Raw genomic sequence first — 20,585 nt, forward strand, 5'->3', positions numbered from 1 at the left:
TAGTTAACTCCCTCTGTTAATTGGAAATTGCAATACATCGACTTTGTCTTGTGGTGTAGGCAATATTCATGTCATGATTCACGCAAGGTCAAGAACTTCCTGATATGAATTGATGCATCGACGTCAGTACGTGATGTAATGCATTGTTTACAACTGGTTATCGACGTTAAACTGTCATGCTCCCTATTACACATGGACGTACACATTCCTTTCCGAGTTGCTTGGTAGACGTTATGGTAATACACCAATACGTGTAGTCATCTGGCCCTGAACAGTTGAACTCTGACCTTACACTCCTGACCCCCAGCTGACCCCTGCCAGAGTTGAGAGGTCAGAGGTCAGTGTATCTCATGGCTCGGGGGAGGGCTGCTGTCTGACCCCAAGCTGAGTTCCACGTGGAGAAGCTCCTCTCTGCTGCTGATTTACTAGGTTGTAACATTTCCTGTCGGGCTGGAAATGATTGTACTTAGTCTGGATTAAAAACATTACCACCTCCCCTCCCAACAGTAATTCACTATAGATCCACAACATTACAGGTAGTGAAAGAAGTGCAGCGCAGAGGAGCAACTCTTCCCTCAGACTTAATGATCTGTTTCTTCATGATTAGTAGAGCGTGTCCAGCAGTTCCCTCTCCCCCTGATGGATTGGCTGAGTCCCAGCCAGAGACTCCTGAACACGATACAATTAGCTACCAGAGAGACTGGCTCTGTTGTTGTGTATACTATATAGGACTCTGGTTGGTGTGTATGTTGCATAGACAAGCTACAGTATACTTACACACTACAGTAACACTATACATAAGTACTGTATTTAAGTATACAATACAAGTTTAATCATAACTGTCATGAATATGCATTAATGCACAACAAATTATATGAATTATAATACAGGTCATTAACCCATTTAATCCAATCGGTCACAAAAGTGAAAAAGAATTTATGTTGTACTTTGTATTAGTATTTTTTAGGCATCCTGCCAAAGCAGCAGCTACTATTCCAGGGGTCCAAACATATTAAAGCACTTACATTACATATAAAACAAAAGATAAAACAGTGCATCATATAACATTAACATTATTACACCACTACTGTACATATCTACATTACAAAATGTTTACAAAGCCTTGCAAAAGTATTCGTCCCCCTTGGTGTTTTTCTTTTTTGTTGCATTACCACCTGTAATTTAAATGTATTTTATTTTGGGATTTCATGTAATGGACAAATTGGTGAAGTGAAATAACTTGTTTCCCAAAAAATGTAAACGGAAAAGTGGTGCGTGCATTTGTATTCACCCCCTTTGCTATGAAGCCCCTAAATAAGATCTGGTGCAACCAATTACCTTCAGAAGTCACATAATTAGTTAAATAAAGTCCAACTGTGTGCAATGTAAGTGTCACATGATCTGTCACATGATCTCAGTGTATACCTGTTCTGAAAGGCCCAAGAGTCTGCAACACCACAAAGCAAGGGGCACCACCAAGCAAGCGGCACCATGAGACCAAGGAGCTCTCCAAACAGGTCAGGTACAACGTTGTAGAGAAGTACAGATCAGGGTTGGGTTATAAAAAAATATCTGAAACTTTGAACATCCCACAGAGCACCATTAAATCCATTATAAAAAAAGTCAAAGAATATGGCACCACAGCAAACCTGCCAAGAGAGGGCCGCTCACCAAAACTCATGGACCAGGCAAGGAGGGCATTAATCAGAGAGGCAACATATGTTGTAAGGCAACAAAATAGGAAAAATGCCAAGGGGGGTGAATACAATTTTTATTTATTTTGTATCAATATTGGCTTAGACTTGCAGGTGTACACCTGGTCTGTAAGAATATTTCGCTGAAGTACAAGTGTAGCTGAAGCACAAACCTGGTTTGTCTGAATTCTGAGGCTTGGGCACTGGGATTGTTTTATATGAGTATGGTCATGGATTTACCTTGGTTAAATGAGTAATGGAGAGTGGGTGCACAAGACTCATACAGGTAAAAGGGTCCTAGATGGATGTATATTGCCAATTAAATTCCTTCCTGGCAAGTTTGTGGTAGGAACAAAAATGAATGGGTCTGGGGCACATGTGTTATACTACTGTACTATGAGTTTATCTATGAAAGTATTAGTGTACACAGGCCAGAGGTCACAGGACTAAGATAAGCAATTAACAGGGTTGGGGTGTGCAGCGAATAGCTGGAAATAGGATACTGTTGGTGACTTGAGGGATACAGGACTAAGGAAATCAGGACTGAGATAGGCAAGGAACTTGGATGAGGTCTATTGGCAAAGGAATAGGGGATTTAGGGTTAGGATATGAGTGCACTGGTTCTTCGTTTTATCAATATTAGGGTGTGGGTGTTAAGGTTAGGGCATGGGGGTAACAGGGCTGGGGTATGTGGGTAATTGGGTGTACATGTGTAAGTGGGCACATAGATATTGGGGCTGAGGAATAGGAATGTCTGTTAATTTTATTATAGGCAGAGCACTGTATGCTCACCGGTCACAATTGTGACTGTAAATAAAACATACTTTTTTACATAATCTTTTATATTTTTTAAAAAGTAATAGGGATTACATGTTAGGGTTACTAATGGCATGAGATTTGCATAGTGGCATGTCCGGGAAAAATTCCGTGAACAAATTGATTAATTATGAACATAATGAAATAGCATTTATAATAGCTTGTTCATTAAAGTTATTATACAGTGTAACCAAGTATACTTCTATACCAGTGTATGTTATCCACACAAAGCCTAATTTATGAGGTCATTTTTTACTGTTGGTGTCCTATGTTTGCATTCATAAAGCCTTTTTAACACCTGCATAATTTGCCGTTGATCATAATTATTAATAACTTTAAATGACGAATGTTATAATGTGTTATATAGCTGTTATAAAGGTTCTATGAATGCTTAAGGGAAAGGGGTCAGTTGAACATCTGAATGCCTTCAACTGAAATGTGTCTCACGCATTTAACCCAACTTCTCTGAATCAGAGAGGTGCGGGAGGCTGCCTTAATCGACATCCACGTCAGCTCGGGGATTCAATCCAGCAACGTTTTGGTTACTGTTACAGTAAAGTGTAACCTTATTGGTAACAGGTGACTGATAATTACAATGGATATTGTAATTATCAAAATTATCCATGCACATGTTTTTTTGGTAGATTTACTTTTCTACAAGTTATGGATCCAAGAGTGCCTTTCATGCAGCCAAGTTCAGAGAGTCTTGTCTATTGACAGCAGCAGGCGACAGTGGAGATGGATAGTTACGTTAAGATAAACAGTGTTATGAAATGCTTCTGGACCAACAGAACAGCCTGGGATGTGTTAAGTATGGGGTGCGTGGAGGGACACACTGAACCATTGGCCTTAAGAGGGCTGGGACAGAGGGAAAGAGGGAGAGCGAGAGCAGGAAATTAGGCCCATATGTTGTTTTTCCACCATCACAAAAGGAGCTTTAGGAGAGATATGATAGGAACTAATAGAGCTGTGTTGCTGTGGGAGGTATAGAAACCAGGAGGGAGAGAGACAAATGCTAGGTGAGAGGGAAAGGTGGAGGAAGAGGGGGAGAGAATGGGGGGTTGGAAATAGTCAGGAGAAAGAGGGTCCAGAAGAACGAATGAGAGATAATCACAATAAGAGACGATAAGAGCCAGGGCAGAGAGAGAAAGTAACAAATGCCAGTAAAGAGAGAGAAGAGACATCTCTGTCTATGACATCATATTTACGGCAAATTAATCATTTGGGGAGTTGACGGCTTCCATGAGCCAGAGGATATTACTATGTTAATAGCGGATCTATAGCGGACAACTTCCGGTGAAATTACAGAGCGCCAAATTCTAATTAAATTACTATAAATATTAAACTTTCATGAAATTACAAGTGCAATACATCAAAATAAAGCATAACTTGTTGTTAATCCAGACGCCATGTCAGATTTCAAGAAGGATTTACGGCGAAAGCAAACCATGCGATTTATCTGAGGACAGCGCCCAGCACACAAATGCATAACAAATCATTTTCAACCAGGGAGTTGCGACACGAAAGTCAGAAATAGTGTTATAATATATGCCTTACCTTTGAAGATCTTCTTCTGTTGGCACTCCAAAAGGTCCCAGTTACATTACAAATGGTCCTTTTGTTCGATAATGTCCTTCTTTATATCCATAAAAACTCAGTTTAGCTGGCGCGCTTCAGTCAATAATCCACTCGATTTCCCTCCTTCAAAATGCATACAAAATGAATCCCAGACGTTACCAATAAACTTATCCAAACAAGTCAATCAACATTTATAATCAAACCTTAGGTACCCTAATACGCAAATTTAAGACGGAGAATCGTTATTGTCTTTACCGGAGAAAAATACCAAAGAACGCGCTCTCATTCACGCGCTTGGAAACACTACAGCCAAAATGGGAGCCACCTAGAAAAACTACAATTTCTGGCTCATTTTTCCAAAAACCAGCCTCTTTCTAAAGACTGTTGACATCTAGTGGAAGCCCTAGGAACTGCAATCGGGCACGATTTCGCCCTATTATAAAAGTGCCAGCCATTGAAATCAGAGGAAGGATGAAAAAAACATTTTTTGGGATGGTTTGTCCCCAAGGTTTTGCCTGCCATTTCAGTTAGGTTTTATCCACAGACATTATTTTAACAGTTTTAGAAACTGTAGAGTGTTTGCTATCCAAATTTACCAATTATATTCAAATCCTAGCTTCTGAGCCTGAGTAGCAGGCAGTTTACAATGGGCACGCTTTTCATCCGGATGTCAAAATACCGCCCCCAATCCCAAAGAAGTTAACAAACTATAGTTTGGGCAAGTCGGTTAGGACATCTACTTTGTGCATGACACAAGTAATTTTTCCAACAATTGTTTATAGACAGATTATTTCACTTATGATTCACTGTATCACAATTCCAGTGGGTCAGAAGTTTACATACACTAAGTTGACTCTGCCTTTAAACAGCTTGGAAAATTCCAGAAAATGATGTCTAGGCTTTAGAAGCTTCTGATAGGCTAATTGACATAATTTGAGTCAATTGGAGGTGTACCTGTGGATGTATTTCAAGGCCTACCTTCAAAATCAGTGCCTCTTTGCTTGACATCATGGGAAAATCAAAATAAATCAGCTAAGACCTCAGAAAAAAATGGTAGACCTCCACAAGCCTGGTTCATCCTTGGGAGCAATTTCCAAATGCCTGAAGGTACCACGCTCATCTGTACAAGCAATAGTACGCATGTGTAAACACCATGGGACCACGCAGCCGTCATACCGCTCAGGAAGGATACGAGTTCTGTCTCCTAGAGATGAACGTACTTTGGTGCGAAAAGGGCAAATCAATCCCAGAACAACAGCAAAGGACCTTGTGAAGATACTGGAGGAAACAGATACAAAAGTATCTATACCCACAGTAAAACAAGTTCTATATCGACATAACCTGAAAGGCCACTCAGCAAGGAAGAAGGCACTGCTCCAAAACCGCCATAAAAAAGCCCGACTACAGTTTGCAACTGCATATGGGGACAAAGATCATACGTTTTGGAGAAATGTCCTCTTGTCTGATGAAACAAAAATAGAACTGTTTGGCCATAATGACTATCGTTATGTTTGGAGGAAAAAGGGTGAGGTGTCACGCCCTGACCTTAGTATTCTTTGTTTTCTTTATTTATTTTGGTTAGGTCAGTGTGTGACATGGGTGATTTATATGTTTTTATCCTGTCTAGGGTTTTTGTATGTTTATGGGGTTGTTACCAGTCTTGGGGTTTTGTATGTCTATGGTTGCCTAGATTGGTTCTCAATTAGAGGCAGATGTTTATCGTTGTCTCTGATTGGGAACCTTATTTAGGCAGCCATATTCCTTGAGTATTTCGTGGGTGATTATCTATGTCTATGTTTAGTTGCTTGTGACAGCACTATGATTATATAGCTTCACGTTCGTTTTGTTGTTTTTGTATTGTTCATTCCGTGTTCTTTCTTTATTAAAAGAAGATGCATTCAAATCACGCTGCGCTTTGGTCTCATCGCTATAACGAACGTGACAGGAGGCTTGCATCCCAACCGTGAAGCACTGTAGTGGAAGCATCATTTTGTGGGGGTGCTTTGCTGCAGGAGGGACTGGTGTACTATGTTAGTCACATTACACCTAACCTCATTTCCAGACACTTCTGCCCAAATATGCTGATAGTCTGGTGGCCCAACGCATCAAACTTGGCCTTCATTAGTTAGGGTTAGGTTTCAAATGACATTTGAAGAAGATACATTTTGAAAATGGTTAGGGGTTATCCATAATTATGACTTTTTCGCTGTGTTAAGTAGTGATGATGACAAATACTTTACTCTGTAAGGTCCCTCCTATAGACTATATGGTCACTCCCACTAAGGCCAACTTGAATGGTTGATATCCCAGGCTTATACGTATGTACTGTGAGTGCAATAGCCTAAGGACGACGTTACGCCAAGAAACACTTACCTTGATGAAAGACCCCAACCAAAAGATATTGAAAGTGTATTTTTTCTGGAACCAAGTTACATGTTCCTCAGAACACAAACACGAATACAACAAAAACTAGCCTTACCGCGCGGTGCTCTGCCCAGTCAGGTCTTTGACACATTCACCCACTCCATCGCTGAAAGATCAAGAAAAATGATGGCACCATTGTAACAGGTTGTAATCAAGCCCTGGTCTCCAGCATGGAAACAGAAGAGGAATACCTGGTGCGGTAGTCTCAGGTTGGACTACTCCAAATCAACTTGATTCTGACCCACACGCACGCACGCACGCACACGCACACGCACACGCGCGCACACACACACACACACACACACACGCACACGCACACGCACACGCACACGCACACGCACACACACGCACACACACAAAAGCAAGCTTTGCAGGTCCATCAATCCATTTAAATACCTCGCACACCCTACAGTAACCTGCGAATCATGAGAGAACCTTCATCAATCAACAGGTTATTAACGTTCTATGTATTGACACTTCATGTAGTGTCCTGTAATATTAAGTTTGATGTGAGACACTTTCGGTCATTCATAACACATCCATAAAGACTTTATATCACATGACGCTGTACTTAATTTAAAGTCAGACCCCTTTGGTCATTTAAAATAAAATGTTATTAGTCGCATACACAAACTCAGCAAAAAAAGAAACGTCCTCTCACTGTCAACTGCATTTATGTTCAGCAAACTTAATATCTGTAAGTATTTGTATGAACAGAACATGAACATAACAAGATTCAACAACTGATACATAAACTGAACAAGTTCCACAGACATGTGACTAACAGAAATGGAATAATGTGTCTCTGAACAAAGGGGGGGTCAAAATTAAAAGTAACAGTCAGTATCTGGTGTGGCCACCAGCTGCATTAATTACTGCAGTGCATCTCCTCGTGGACTGCACCAGATTTGCCAGTTCTTGCTGTGAAATGTTACCCCACTCTTCCACCAAGGCACCTGCAAGTTCCCGGACATTTCTGGGGGGAATGACCCTAGCTCTCATCCTCCAATCCAATAGGTTCCAGACATGCTCAATGGGATTTAGATCCGGGCTCTTCGCTGGCCACGGCAGAACGGCAGAACATTCCTGCCTTGCAGGAAATCACGCACAGAACGAGCAGTATGGCTGGTGGCATTGTCATGCTGGAGGGTCATGTCAGGATGAGTCTGCAGTAAGGGTACCACATGAAGGAGGAGGATGTCTTCCCTGTAATGCACAACATTGAGATTGCCTGCAATGACAACAAGCTCAATAAGGTGATGCTGTGACACACCGCCCCAGACCATGACGGACCCTCCACCTCCAAATCAATCCCGCTCCAGAGTACAGGCGTCGGTGTAACGCTCATTCCTTCGACGATAAACGCGAATCCGACCATCACCCCTGGTGAGACAAAACCGCGACTCGTCAGTGAAGAGCACTTTTTGCCAGTCCTGTCTGGCCCAGCGATGGTGGGTTTGTGCCCATAGGCGGTGTTGTTGCCGGTGATGTCTGGTGAGGACCTGCCTCACAACAGGCCCTCAGTCCAGCTTCTCTCAGCCTATTGCGGACAGTCTGAGTGCTGATGGAGGGATTGTGCGTTCATGTAACTCGGGCAGTTGTTGTTCCCATCCTGTACCTGTCCCGCAGGTGTGATGTTCGGATGTTCCGATCCCATGCAGGTGTTTTTACACGTGGTCTGCCACTGCGAGGACAATCAGCTGTCCGTCCTGTCTCCCTGTAGCGCTGTCTTAGGCGTCTCATAGTACGGACATTGCAATTTATTGCCCTGGCCACATCTGCAGTCCTCATGCCTCCTTGCAGCATGCCTAAGGCACATTCACGCAGATGAGCAGGGACCCTGGGCATCTTTCTTTTGGTGTTTTTCAGAGTCAGTAGAAAGGCCTCTAGTGTCCTAAGTTTTCATAATTGTGACCTTAATTGCCTACCGTCTGTAAGCTGTTAGTGTCTTAACGACCGTTCCACAGGTGCATGTTCATTAATTGTCTATGGTTCATTGAACAAGCATGGGAAACAGGGTTTAAACCCTTTTCAATGAAGATCAGTGAAGTAATTTGGATTTTTACGAAATATCTTTGAAAGACAGCATCCTGAAAAAGGGACGTCTCTTTTGTTGCTGAGTTTATTTAGGAGATGTTGTTGCGGGTGTAGCGAACTGCTTGTAACACATACACTATATACGTATAAAAGTGTTTGTGGACACTGCTATTTCAGCCACACCCGTTGCTGACAGTTGTATAAAATCAAGCGCACAGCCAGGCGATCTCCATAGCCAAACATTGACAGTAGAATGGTCTTACCGAAGAGCTCAGTGACTTCCAACAGGGAAACATCATAGGATGCCACCTTTCCAATAAGTCAGTCCGTAAAGTTTCTGACCTGCTAGAGTTGCCCCGGTCAACTGTAAGTGCTGTTATTGTGAAGTGGAACCATCTAGGAGCAACAACGGCTGAGACAAGAAGCAGTAGGCCACACAAGCTCACAGAACGGGACCACCGAGTTCTGGAGCGCAAAAGGGGTAGAAATCGTCTGTCCTCAGTTTCATCACTCACTAAGAGTTCCAAACTGCCTCTGGAAGCAATGTCAGCACAATAACTGTTCATTGGGAGCATGGGTTCCATGGCCGAGCAGCAGCACACAAGCCTAAGATCACCATGCGGAATGCCAAGCGTCGGCTGGAGTGGTGTAAATCTCACCGCCATTGGACTCTGGAGCAGTGGAAACGCATTCTCTGGAGTGATGAATCACGCTTCACAATTTTGCAGTCCGACGGACGAATCTGGGTTTGGCGGGCCTAATCGCCCAACATCACTGCCCGACCTCACTAATGCTCTTGTGGCTGAATGGAGCAAACCCCAAAGCAATGTCCCAACATCTAGTGGAAAGCTCAGAAGAGTGGAACTTGTTATAGCAGGAAAGGGGGGACCAACACCATATGTGACCGACCGCCTTGATTTGGTCTTATGTAGAAACATCTGCAATTATATTTTTTTACTTTGGATAAAAGCAGACACAAAGAGTTACAAAATAGTATATCATATGCTGCATTTGAGGAAGAAAAGGAAAGTAATTCTGCTTTGAAAGTTGATCAACTTGTAACATCACTTTTGAGAAAAGGGCCTTTGAATGTTTTGGTACCTACTGGAGAGCTCTTCTTTCTCTACACCCATTCAGCATCATTCACACACACTTAAGCTTTAGCCCCCACCTAAACTCTGACCATTTTACTCACCCTAGCAGAGCTGGTTAGGCAGTTTTCATGTTATCCAGGGCATTGGTGACTGAAACTGTGCTGCTAGCAACAATTGAATTACTATTTTTTACTGACACTGGCCATATTCAACGGGTGTTGAGCGTTCATAAGTTCATCCATTGTTCTGCGCTCCGGCACACTCAGGCAAGAGTGCTCTGAAATCGGAGTAGATGGCCAGATTGAATTTACGAACACACCCCAAATGGTTACTTGCATAGTGGAGTCTTTTGTTAACTTCTCTGCGCTACGGATCCCTTTTACGGGATCATTTTCCTAAACAACCGCTGAATTGCAGGGCGCAAAATATTATTACAAATATTTATAATCAAGCAATCACAAGTGAAATATATCAAAACACAGCTTAGCTTGTTGTTAATCCACCTATTGTGTCAGATTTTGAAAATATGCTTTACAGCGAAAGAAATCCCACATTTTGTGAGTGTATCAATCAATGCTAGAACAGCTAGCCCCAAATTAGCATGGTCACGAAAGTCAGAAAAGCAATAAAATTAATCGCTTACCTTTGATAATCTTCGGATGTTTGCACTCACGAGACTCCCAGTTACACAACAAATGTTATTTTTGTTCGATAAATATTACTTTTATAACAAAAAACGCCATTTGGGTTGCGCGTTATGTTCAGAAAACCAAGCATCGTTCCGTTCGACGAAAATTCCAAAAATATCCGTAATGGTCGTAGAAACATGTCAAATGTGTTTTATAATCAATCCTCAGGTTGTTTTTAACAAACATAATCGATAATATTTCAACCGGACCGTAACCTATTCAATAAGAGAGAAAAAGAAAATGGAGAGCTACCTCTCTCGCGCGCAGGAATTAATCAGAGGACACCTGACTAGTTTTGAAAAATCTCGCTCATTTTTCAAAATAAAAGCCTGAAACTATGTCTAAAGCCTGGTCACAGCCTGAGGAAGCCATTGGAAAAGGAATCTGGTTGATACCCCTTTAAATGGAAGAAAGACGGGCCAGGAAACACAGATACAAAAAATTTAAAATCACTTAGATTTTCTCAGGTTTTCGCCTGCAGAATCAGTTTTGTTATACTCAGACAATATTTTGACAGTTTTGGAAACTTTGAAGTGTTTTCTATCCCAATCTGTAAATTATATGCATATTCTACGATCTGGACCTGAGAAATAGTCTGTTTACCTTGGGAACGTTATTTAAAAAAAAAAAAGCGTCAAGAGGTTAAAACATATTGAACCCGGGTTCACAATGAACCATTATCCCAACTCATGATGTTACTACCCTGCATGAATCTGCAGGTAGCTAACCAACCAGGTTCAATATTAGCTAGCTAACATTAGGCCATAGCTAGCCAAGCAAATGGCTCTGATATACAAATAATAAGATCAGACACGTAACGTTAGCTAGCGAGCCAACCAGCTAACGTTAGCTAGCTACCAGTACACTTTCACTTGAAATGAAACCACTTTCTGTCAAAATTAGAAACGTGTCATGTCTGAAAATGTAGCTAGATAGATTATCTTACCCTATACATCATAGATGCACGCGTCTCCTGTTACGGATGCCATGGTTGCCCTTAGTTTGAAGATGTAATCCGGAGACAGGTGTTTTCTCCATCTCCTTAGCTATCGTACTTGAATTCTACTTATTTCAAAACTTGGTCCTCTACTGGAAAGCAACATGTGTGCAGTTTTACTACACAATACATTAAAAAAGCAGCATTAGACAGGATTACCTACACATACTGACCAGCTACACATTCTGACCAACTTAAAAAAAAGTTTACATTCAAACTTCTCCTGTGAAGTAGTGACCCACGACATACGCCTAGTTTCCTGAAATGGGTCACATATTAATGTCCATGAGTTTAAAATGAGATGTTCAATGAGCAGGTTTTTTTATTTTTATTTATCTATCTTTAAAAAATATATATATTTAACCTTTATTTAACCAGGTAGGCCAGTTGAGAACAAGTTCTCATTTACAACTGTGACCTGACCAAGATAAAGCAAAGCAGTGTGACAAAAACAACAACACAGAATTACACATAAACAAACATACAATAATGTCAATAATATAGTAGAAAAAGTCTATATACAGTGTGTGCAAATGAGGTAGGATAAGGGAGGTAAGGCAATAAATATGCCAGGGTGGCGAAGTAATTGCAATATGGCAATTTAACACAGGAATGGTAGATGTGCAGAATATGAATATGCAAGTAGAGATACTGGTGTGCAAAGGAGCAAGATAAATTAATAAATACAGTATAGGGATGAGGTAATTGGATGGGCTATTTACAGATGGGCTATGTACAGGTCCAGTGATCTGTGAGCTGCTGTGACAGCTGGTGCTTAAAGCTAGTGAAGGAGATATGAGTCTCCAGCTTCAGTGATTTTTGAAGTTCGTTCCAGTCATTGGCAGCAGAGAACTGGAAGGAAATGCGGCCAAACGAAGAATTGGCTTTGGGGGTGACCAGTGAGATATACCTGCTTGAGCGCGTGCTACGGGTGGGTGCTGCTATGGTGACCAGTGAGCTGAGATAAGGCGGGGCTTTACCTAGCAGAGACTTGTAGATGACCTGGAGCCAGTGGGTTTGGCGACTCTCGACATCGTCGAAGTAGAGGATCGGTAGGATAGTCAGTTTTACGAGGGTATATTTGGCAGCATGAGTGAAGGAGGCTTTGTTGCGAAATAGGAAGCCGATTCTAGATTTCATTTTGGATTGAAGATGTTTAATGTGAGTCTGGAAGGAGAATTTACAGTCTAACCAGACAGTTGTCCACATATTCTAATTCAGAACCGTCCAGAGTAGTGATGGACGGGCGGGAGGGTGCAGGCAGCGATCTGTTGATGAGCATGAATTTAGTTTTACTTGCATTTAGAGCAATTGGAGGCCATGGAAGGAGAGTTGTATGGCATTGAAGCTCGTCTGGAGGTTTGTTAACACAGTGTTCAAAGAAGGGCCAGAGGTATACAGAATGGTGCCGTCTGCGTAGAGGTGGATCAGAGAATCACCAGCAGCAAGAGCAACATCACTGATGAATACAGAGAAGAGAGTCGACCCGAGAATTGAACCCTGTGGCACCCCCATAGAGACCGCCAGAGGTCCGGACAACAGGCCCTCCGATTTGACACACTGAACTCTGTCAGAGAAGTAGTTGGTGAACCAGGCGAGGCAATCATTTGAGAAACCAAGGCTGTTTATTCTGCCGATAAGAATGTGGTGATTGACAGAGTCGAAAGCCTTGGCCAGGTCGATGAATATGGCTGCACAGTAATGTCTCTTATCGATGGCGGTTATGATATCGTTTAGGACCTTGAGCGCTGCTCGGGTGCACCCATGACCAGCTCTGAAACCAGATTGCATAGCGGAGAAGGTACAGTGGGATTAAAAATGTTCAGTAATCTGTTAATTAACTTTGTTTTCGAAGACCTTAGAAAGGCAGGGTAGGATAGATATAGGTCTGTAGCAGTTTGGGTCTAGAGTGTCTCCCCCTTTGAAGAGGGGGATGACCGCGGCAGCTTTCCAATCTTTGGGGATCTCAGATAATACGAAAGAGGTTGAACAAGCTAGTAATAGGGGTTGCAACAATTTCGGCAGATATTTTTAGAAAGAGAGGGATCCAGATTGTCTTGCCAGGCTGATTTGTAGGGGTCCAGATGTTGCAGCTCTTTCAGAACATCATCTATCTGGATTTGGGTGAAGGAAAAATGGGTGAGGCATGGGTGAGTTGCTGTGGGGAGTGCAGGTCTGTTGATCGGGGTAGTGGTAGCCAGGTGGAAAGCATGGCCAGACGTAGAAAAATGCTTATTGAAATTCTCAATTATAGTGGATTTATCGGTGGTGACAGTGTTTCCTAGCCTCAGTGCAGTGGGCAGCTGGGAGGAGGTGCTCTTATTCTCCATGGACTTTACAGTGTCCCAGAACCTTTTTGAGTTTGTGTTACAGGATGCAAATTTCTGCTTGAAAAAGCTAGCCTTAGCTTTCCTAGCTGCCTCTGTATATTGGTTCCTAACGTCCCTGAAAAGTTGCATATCATGGAGGCTATTCGATGCTAATGCAGAATGCTACAGGATGTTTTTGGTCTGGTCAAGGGCAGTCAGGTCTGGTGAGAACCAAGGGCTATATCTGCTCCTGGTTCATTTTTTTTGAATGGGGCATGCTTCTTTAAGATGGTGAGGAAGGCACTTTTAAAGAATAACCAGGCATCCTCTACTGACGGGATGAGGTCAATATCCTTCCAGGATACCCAGGCCAGGTCGATTAGAAAGGCCTGCTCGCTGAAGTGGTCCTTTGACCGCAGACCCATTACGGATGCAGGAAATGAGGCAGTGATCACTGAGATATTGGTTGAAAACAGCAGAGGTGTATTTGGAGAGCAAGTTGGTTAGGATGATATCTATGAGGGTGCCCGTGTTTACGGATTTGGGGTTGTACCTGGTGGGTTCATTGATAATTTGTGTGAGATTGAGGGCATCAAGCTTAGATTGTAGGATGGCCGGGGTGTTAAGCATATCCCAGTTTAGGTCACCTAGCAGCACGAGCTCTGAAGATAGATGGGGGGGCAATCATTTCACATATGATGTCCAAGGCACAGCTGGGGCATAGGATGGTTTATAGCAAGCGGCAACGGTGAGAGACTTGTTTCTGGAAAGGTGTATTTTTTAAAGTAGAAGCTCGAATTGTTTGAGTACAGACCTGCATAGTAAGACAGAACTCTGCAGGCTATCTCTGCAGTAGATTGCAACACCGCCCCATTTGGCAGTTCTATCTTGTCATAAAATGTTGTAGTTAGGAATGGAAATGTCAGGGTTTTTGGTGGTCTTCCTAAGCCAGGATTCAGACACAGCTAGGACATCCGGGTTGGCAGAGTGTGCTAAAGCAGTGAATAAAACAAACTTAGGGAATTTGGCTAAGATGTATGTAAACTTCTGACTTCAACTGTAGGTACACACAGGGCCTGAGTTCGAGGCTGGGGCTGACAGATTAACAAAAAGAGGTGCAGTGTTAATGAACAGTCCAGCAGGCATCAGCTGTGTAGGCGAGGGATCATAGGGCCCAATGAGCAGCAATAGGTGAGTGAGGGAGCCGTTTTGTAGTTGCTACTACACTAGGCCAGCGGGAGAGATGGACCTTCGTCGTCATTGCAACGGAAAGGCCTATTGAAACCACATCGTACGATTATGTCGGACGATTACATCGGACAATGACATCCCTCAGAAACACACAACTCTAGTAGACCAGACTCAAGCTCCTAACATGGCAATGATGAGCTGGCTCTGCTAACAAAATTGCTGGGTAAGAAATCATCACAACATGTAAAGAGGGTCCTCTCAGTGCACCTCAACGACCCAAGTGCAGCCCTGAAAAAGGCCTGGGACAGAGTGAAGCAGTGTTATGGCTCATCAGTATTCATAAAAATGGCACTCTTCAAGAAGTTGGAAAGCCTCTCCAGAATTTCTAGCAAAGACTATTCTAGCAAAGACTACAAGCTAATAGAATGCCTGCAAAAGAAGATGGAGACTTACCTGCTCTAACTTACCTGGACACCGCACATGATATTAGCTCTCTTCAGGATAGATGGATTTCCCATGGTTCAAGGTACAAAAATGAAAACAACCAGTGTATTCCTCCATTCTTCTTCTTCACATAGTTCATATGCGATGAAGCAGGAACTATAAACGACCCGAGCTTTGCCCTTTCTAATAGTGGTGGCAGTGGATCTGTGAGAAGCGAATACCCAGCCATGAGGAACACGAGAACCTCTATATCGACCAGAGCAACCGCTCATTGGCAATATCAGACTTCTTCAATCTGCTCAGTATTCTGGGTAACCCATCTACCAAATCTCAGAGGACCTACGCTGGAGTCATGGAAACTGCAGGAAGAAAGGCGGGCGGCTTCCAGATCGAGGCAGTGAATGAAGGCGCAAGCCTTTCTTTCACTCATCGAATGCAATGAGATCCTCAATAACAGATCAGAAATACCAACCCCAGAGGCAGCCCTTCACCACCCCCACCTCAAATTCTGTGGCCACCCACATTCCAGAGCTTGATCAAAGTGCCCAGATCCTTCTTTTGCTTGGGAGAGACATCGTCAGAGATGACAAATCAATGGACTCGACTCGACTGGGTCCTAGTGGGTGAATACGCCTGGGAAACGCACACAAGCCAATCGTGAACAGCTTCAAAATGAATGTGTTGGAGAACAGACGGCCCTCACTCTGTGTCAGAGCTACATTCATCTAAAAGAAAAGGTGAGCTACATTGAAGATCAACAGGATGGTTTCTCCCATACATTCAAGAAAAGCCCTATTCATAAAGCATCTGAAGACAAACTTTGACTCACAGTGTTTGACAGGACAGAGAAATACATTGAGGACACAGTCTTTTTAAAGACTATGGACAAAGAGTTATACAAATACAAGACTCACAGCTGGGTAGCTCGTCTCCCGTTCAGAGTACCCAGGCCACCTCTCTCGAACAACCCCACACAGGCGCTCACCCGTCTCACCTCTGTACGCCATAGCCTGGAAAAGAAGCCATAGATGAAAGAGCAGTTTGTCACCTTCATGGAGAAGATATTCGTAAACAACCATGCAGAGTCAGCACCTCCACTGAAAGGGGTCTACCATCCACAAAAGACAGGTCAGATCATGGTGGTTTTCGACTTCAGTGCGCAGCAGTATGGTCTCTCCCTCAACAACGTGTTGCTCACAGGCCCAGAACTAAACATCAGTCCTCTGGGAGTTCTCATCCACTTTAGAATAGAAGCTGTAGCAATAATGGCAGATATCCAACAGATGATTCATTGTTTCGTTGTGAGTGAAGATCACAGAATCTACCTGAGATTATATGGTACAGAGACAATGACGTCACAAAATACGTAATCGTTACAGGATGAAGCTCCACATCTTCGGCAACATCCCCGTCTTCGGCAACATTCCATCTCCTGCCGTCGCCATCTACAGGCTCAGGTGAGCTGCTCAAGAAGGTGAGCAAGACCACGTAGAAGACACTCGACAGTTCGTGGAGAGACATTTCTATGTGGATGATGGGCTCAAGTCTCTGCCCATCGACTTGCTACGGAGAACACAAGCATCACTCACGTAGTCAAACCTACAACTGCACAACATTTTATCAAACAGTGTGACTGTAATGGAGGCATTTCCCCCAGAAGACCACGCCAAGGGCGTAAAATATTTAGGCCTCGGAGGAGAAACCACACCCTTGCAACGCAGTCTTGATTTATGCTGGGAAATAGCAATAGACACCTTCACATTTGAGGTATCAGTGAGCAACAAACCATTCACACAGCGTGGAGTCCTGTCAAAGGTAAACAGCCTCTTCGACCCTCTCGGCCTGGGCAGGGCAAAGCCATACTGCGGGAACTCTCCTCAGACACTTGTGATTTGGATTCCCCAAAGAAAAGCTGAAAGAATGGGAAGCATGGAGGGACTCACTACAGGATCTGAAGCAGCATTTTCCACGCACCTACACTAAGAACTCCCTCTCAATGTGCGTGTTTTCAGATCCAACAAAGCCATCGGTGTAGTGGCGTACATCAGAGCCGCTGATGAAGATGTACAAAGTGAAGTGGAATTTGTTTTGGGAAAAGCCAAGTTAACCCCTCAATCTGAGCACCCTAATCCGCCTCTAACTATGTGGAGAAGTGTTGGCAGAGCTCATCCTCGAAGAAATAGACCTCTAACCAAACATTGTTAACTTCTGCGACAGTAAATTAGTCTTGGGATACAGATACAATGAGACTAAACACTTCTATGTGTATGTGCACAACATAGTCTGTCAATCAACACACCCGGAGCAGTGGCACTACATGCCCACAGAATACAATCCCACCGACCACGCCTCACCAGTACATCATGGTTCACGGGAGCAGCGTTCCTGGACAGAGCTAACCTAGCTCACCAGAGACACAAGTTTCCCTCAAGCTGGTCAGTCCAGACTTGGATGTTGAAATCCGCCCCCAGGTGTCATGCTACATCACTCAAGTCAAAGACAAACCACTCACCTCAGAGCCCTTCAAGCTCTTCTCCACCTGGAAATCCCTACTGAGAGCTGTTGCATTCTTCATTCATGTTGCTCGCTCTCTCAAGCCAGACACGATGGGCCAGCTGAACAAATGCAGAGGTTGGCATCAGTTCAGGTGCGCAAAGTGGAACTCAAGATTACTGCTCAGGGGACCACCAAGAAGTTCCTGAGATCCGTCTCAGAGGTCATACTCCTTTTAGCCAAAGAAGACTGGGGGTTTGCTAGGCTTTGAGTTATGTGTGTAACGTTCATCAATAGTGGCCTCTTTCCGACGCCAGACGGGGAGAATTCTGCCTTCTGGTGACATACAGTGGCTGTTTTGTGTGGCTGCAGCTAACGTGTGCTATGCTGTGCTACTGCTTTGCTGGTGGTAAAACAGGAAATTATGCAGTTCAGTCTTCTTTGTTGGAAACCTCTTGTTAAGCCTTCGTAAAGCATTGCCTGTAAGTACAAATCATTTCTAAGATGTTCATCTTTTAGTATTGTAAGTCTTTTCTGCAGGTCATGTTTTTCATGTTCCCTCGCTAGCCTAGCCTGCCTGTTAAGTGCTGTTTTGGAGCTAGCTTCTCTCTACATGTGATTTCTCTTCACACTTAAGTTAGCGTACATGTTATTTCGATACTAATCCTGTTTGGATCTATATTCAAGCAGGATACGTATGTTTTCTATGTACAGTGTTGGTCAGGTATTGTATTGTTCACTATGTGACTATGAAACATTGGTTAAGTTGTGCATTTATATTGCCTTTCAGTCTGTGCTGCTCCAATAATTTCATTTTTCTGTATTGTTACAGTTTTACACCATTTCAACTATGAACTGGAGATTTATGGAAAGCATATCCCTGACTCTGGTTCTTGATTGGAGTTTGGCTGGCTGTCAAATTATGGGTTCACACACCGTAAGGAGTGTTTTACCTTCAAATAATGAGGCATGTCTTACCTTGCTTTGAAGTAGTCTTGCGAAAATCTATCTGTAGAGACATGGAGGCAATTATTTGATAAAACTTCCTCATGCCATTAACCAGCATTTCTCTCCTGTTCTATTGGTTTTCATATCAACTTTCTTTTGTTGTCCGCAAGCCAAATGCACAATCTTCATTATAGTCGCCACCCATCATAGTTGTTGGTATTAGATTCCCCCTCTTTCTAAATTTCGAACAGAGATTTCTAATCTTTGTCACAGCTGCTCGCATTAGGTTTATAATGGTGTTTTCCGCGAATTGCATTTCGGCGAATGTTTGAAAATTATGTTTTATTAGCTGCTTCATATCAGGAGTAGCATGTTCAATAATAGGCTGTAGACTTTAGAACTGTAAGACGATAGGCGTGCTATTGTTGCAGGTTTCCATTAAGCGCTTCATGAAAAATGTCCGGTGCATGCATTGTATCAGAGAGGAGTAGGCAAAGCGAGAGGTTTCACTCTCACCAAAATCTGTCCAAAATGAGCTCAATACATTTCTATGGGCATATTGTGGGACTAAGCTTGCCTCCTGCCTTCCTGCCTTGGGCGGGCAGAAAAATAAGCATTGTGACATTATATACAGATCTCTAATAGTATTTTCTGTTGGCCACTTCATTTTACTGTTTGGAAAAGATGTAACCATTTGTTGACCGGTAAATGAGGGTTGGTTTCATCGGGAGCAAAATTTACTGAAATGTGCGTTCCTAAACACAACAAAATGCGGAATAAGTCCGTGGGGATGAATACCTTCTGAAGGCAGTGTATTGCTGCATATACAAATCCAAATAATGATATGTATATCATAGAGAACATGGATGTTTTGACAGGTTTCTTTTCCTCCTTCAATCCCCCAAAGATCAAAAGTGTGTCTCTTGGCAGAGTTTTATGGTATGCACGCCAAAGACAAGGACATCACCTGACTAATATAGACGTTGAATAATTGATCTGATTTGTGTCTCTCTTCTCCTCTCTAGTCCCCCAAAGTACACCGCTACCCCACGATGGACGCCGTCCCCCTCCTCCTGAGCAAAGTCAAATCTGAACCTCCTGAGGACCTGCTCTCCCACGACCCCCACTTCCAGACGCAGACCGAGCCCGTCGACCTGTCAATCAACAAGCCGCGCCCCTCCCCCCCGTCCGTCACCTCCACCGCTTCTCCTGTCACTTCCGCTTTCTCTCCGTCCTCCATGTCTTCTTTATCATCATCCTCCTCCTCTCCGTCTGTCATCACATCTGCCTCATCTGTGCTCACACCCGGGCCCCTGGTGGCCCCTGGAGCCGGTGTCCAGGGTCATCATCATCATCATCATCATCATCATCAGCAGCAGTTTTTGCACATCCTGCACCCTGTGCCGCCGCCACCCTCCAGCCCCTTGAACCTGGGAGGGGTACAGGGCATAGGAGGAGGAGTAGGGGGAAAGATGGGGGGCCACCACCTGCATCGTATCCCTGTAGTGGTACAGTCACTGCCCCTTATGTACACCACGGCCGTGCGCTCACCCTCCAGCCTCCACAACAATGCCATCATGCTACCTCTGCTGGACAATCATAAGAGCCACCATAGCAAAGGTGAGACAAAAAGCAGGCTGCGTCTGTCTGTGTCTTTTCCTCTTTTCTCTCTCTCTCTTTATATACTGCATACACTGAACACAATTATGAACGCAACATGCAAAAATGTCAAAGACTACTGAGTTACAGTTCCTATAAGGAAATCAGTCAATTGAAATGAATTCATTAGGCCCTAATCTATGGATATCACATGGCTGGGAATGTAGATATGCATCTGTTGCTCACAGATTACTTTTTTTTTAAAGTAGGGG

The 20,585-nt window shown here is 43.4% G+C and overlaps 1 protein-coding gene across 1 annotated transcript in view; it reads left to right on the forward strand.

Annotated features, from left to right (window-relative positions):
- Positions 1–20,585, forward strand: part of LOC139547063 (Krueppel-like factor 12) — a 141,692-nt gene that overhangs the window by 54,494 nt on the left and 66,613 nt on the right. The window contains exon 3 of the mRNA XM_071356121.1: positions 19,740–20,334. Within this exon, the coding sequence (XP_071212222.1) occupies positions 19,740–20,334 (595 nt within the window). The remainder of the gene's footprint in view (positions 1–19,739; positions 20,335–20,585) is intronic.

This window comes from Salvelinus alpinus, chromosome 20 (genome assembly GCF_045679555.1).
Source record: "Salvelinus alpinus chromosome 20, SLU_Salpinus.1, whole genome shotgun sequence".
NCBI classification, from domain to species: Eukaryota; Metazoa; Chordata; class Actinopteri; order Salmoniformes; family Salmonidae; genus Salvelinus; species Salvelinus alpinus.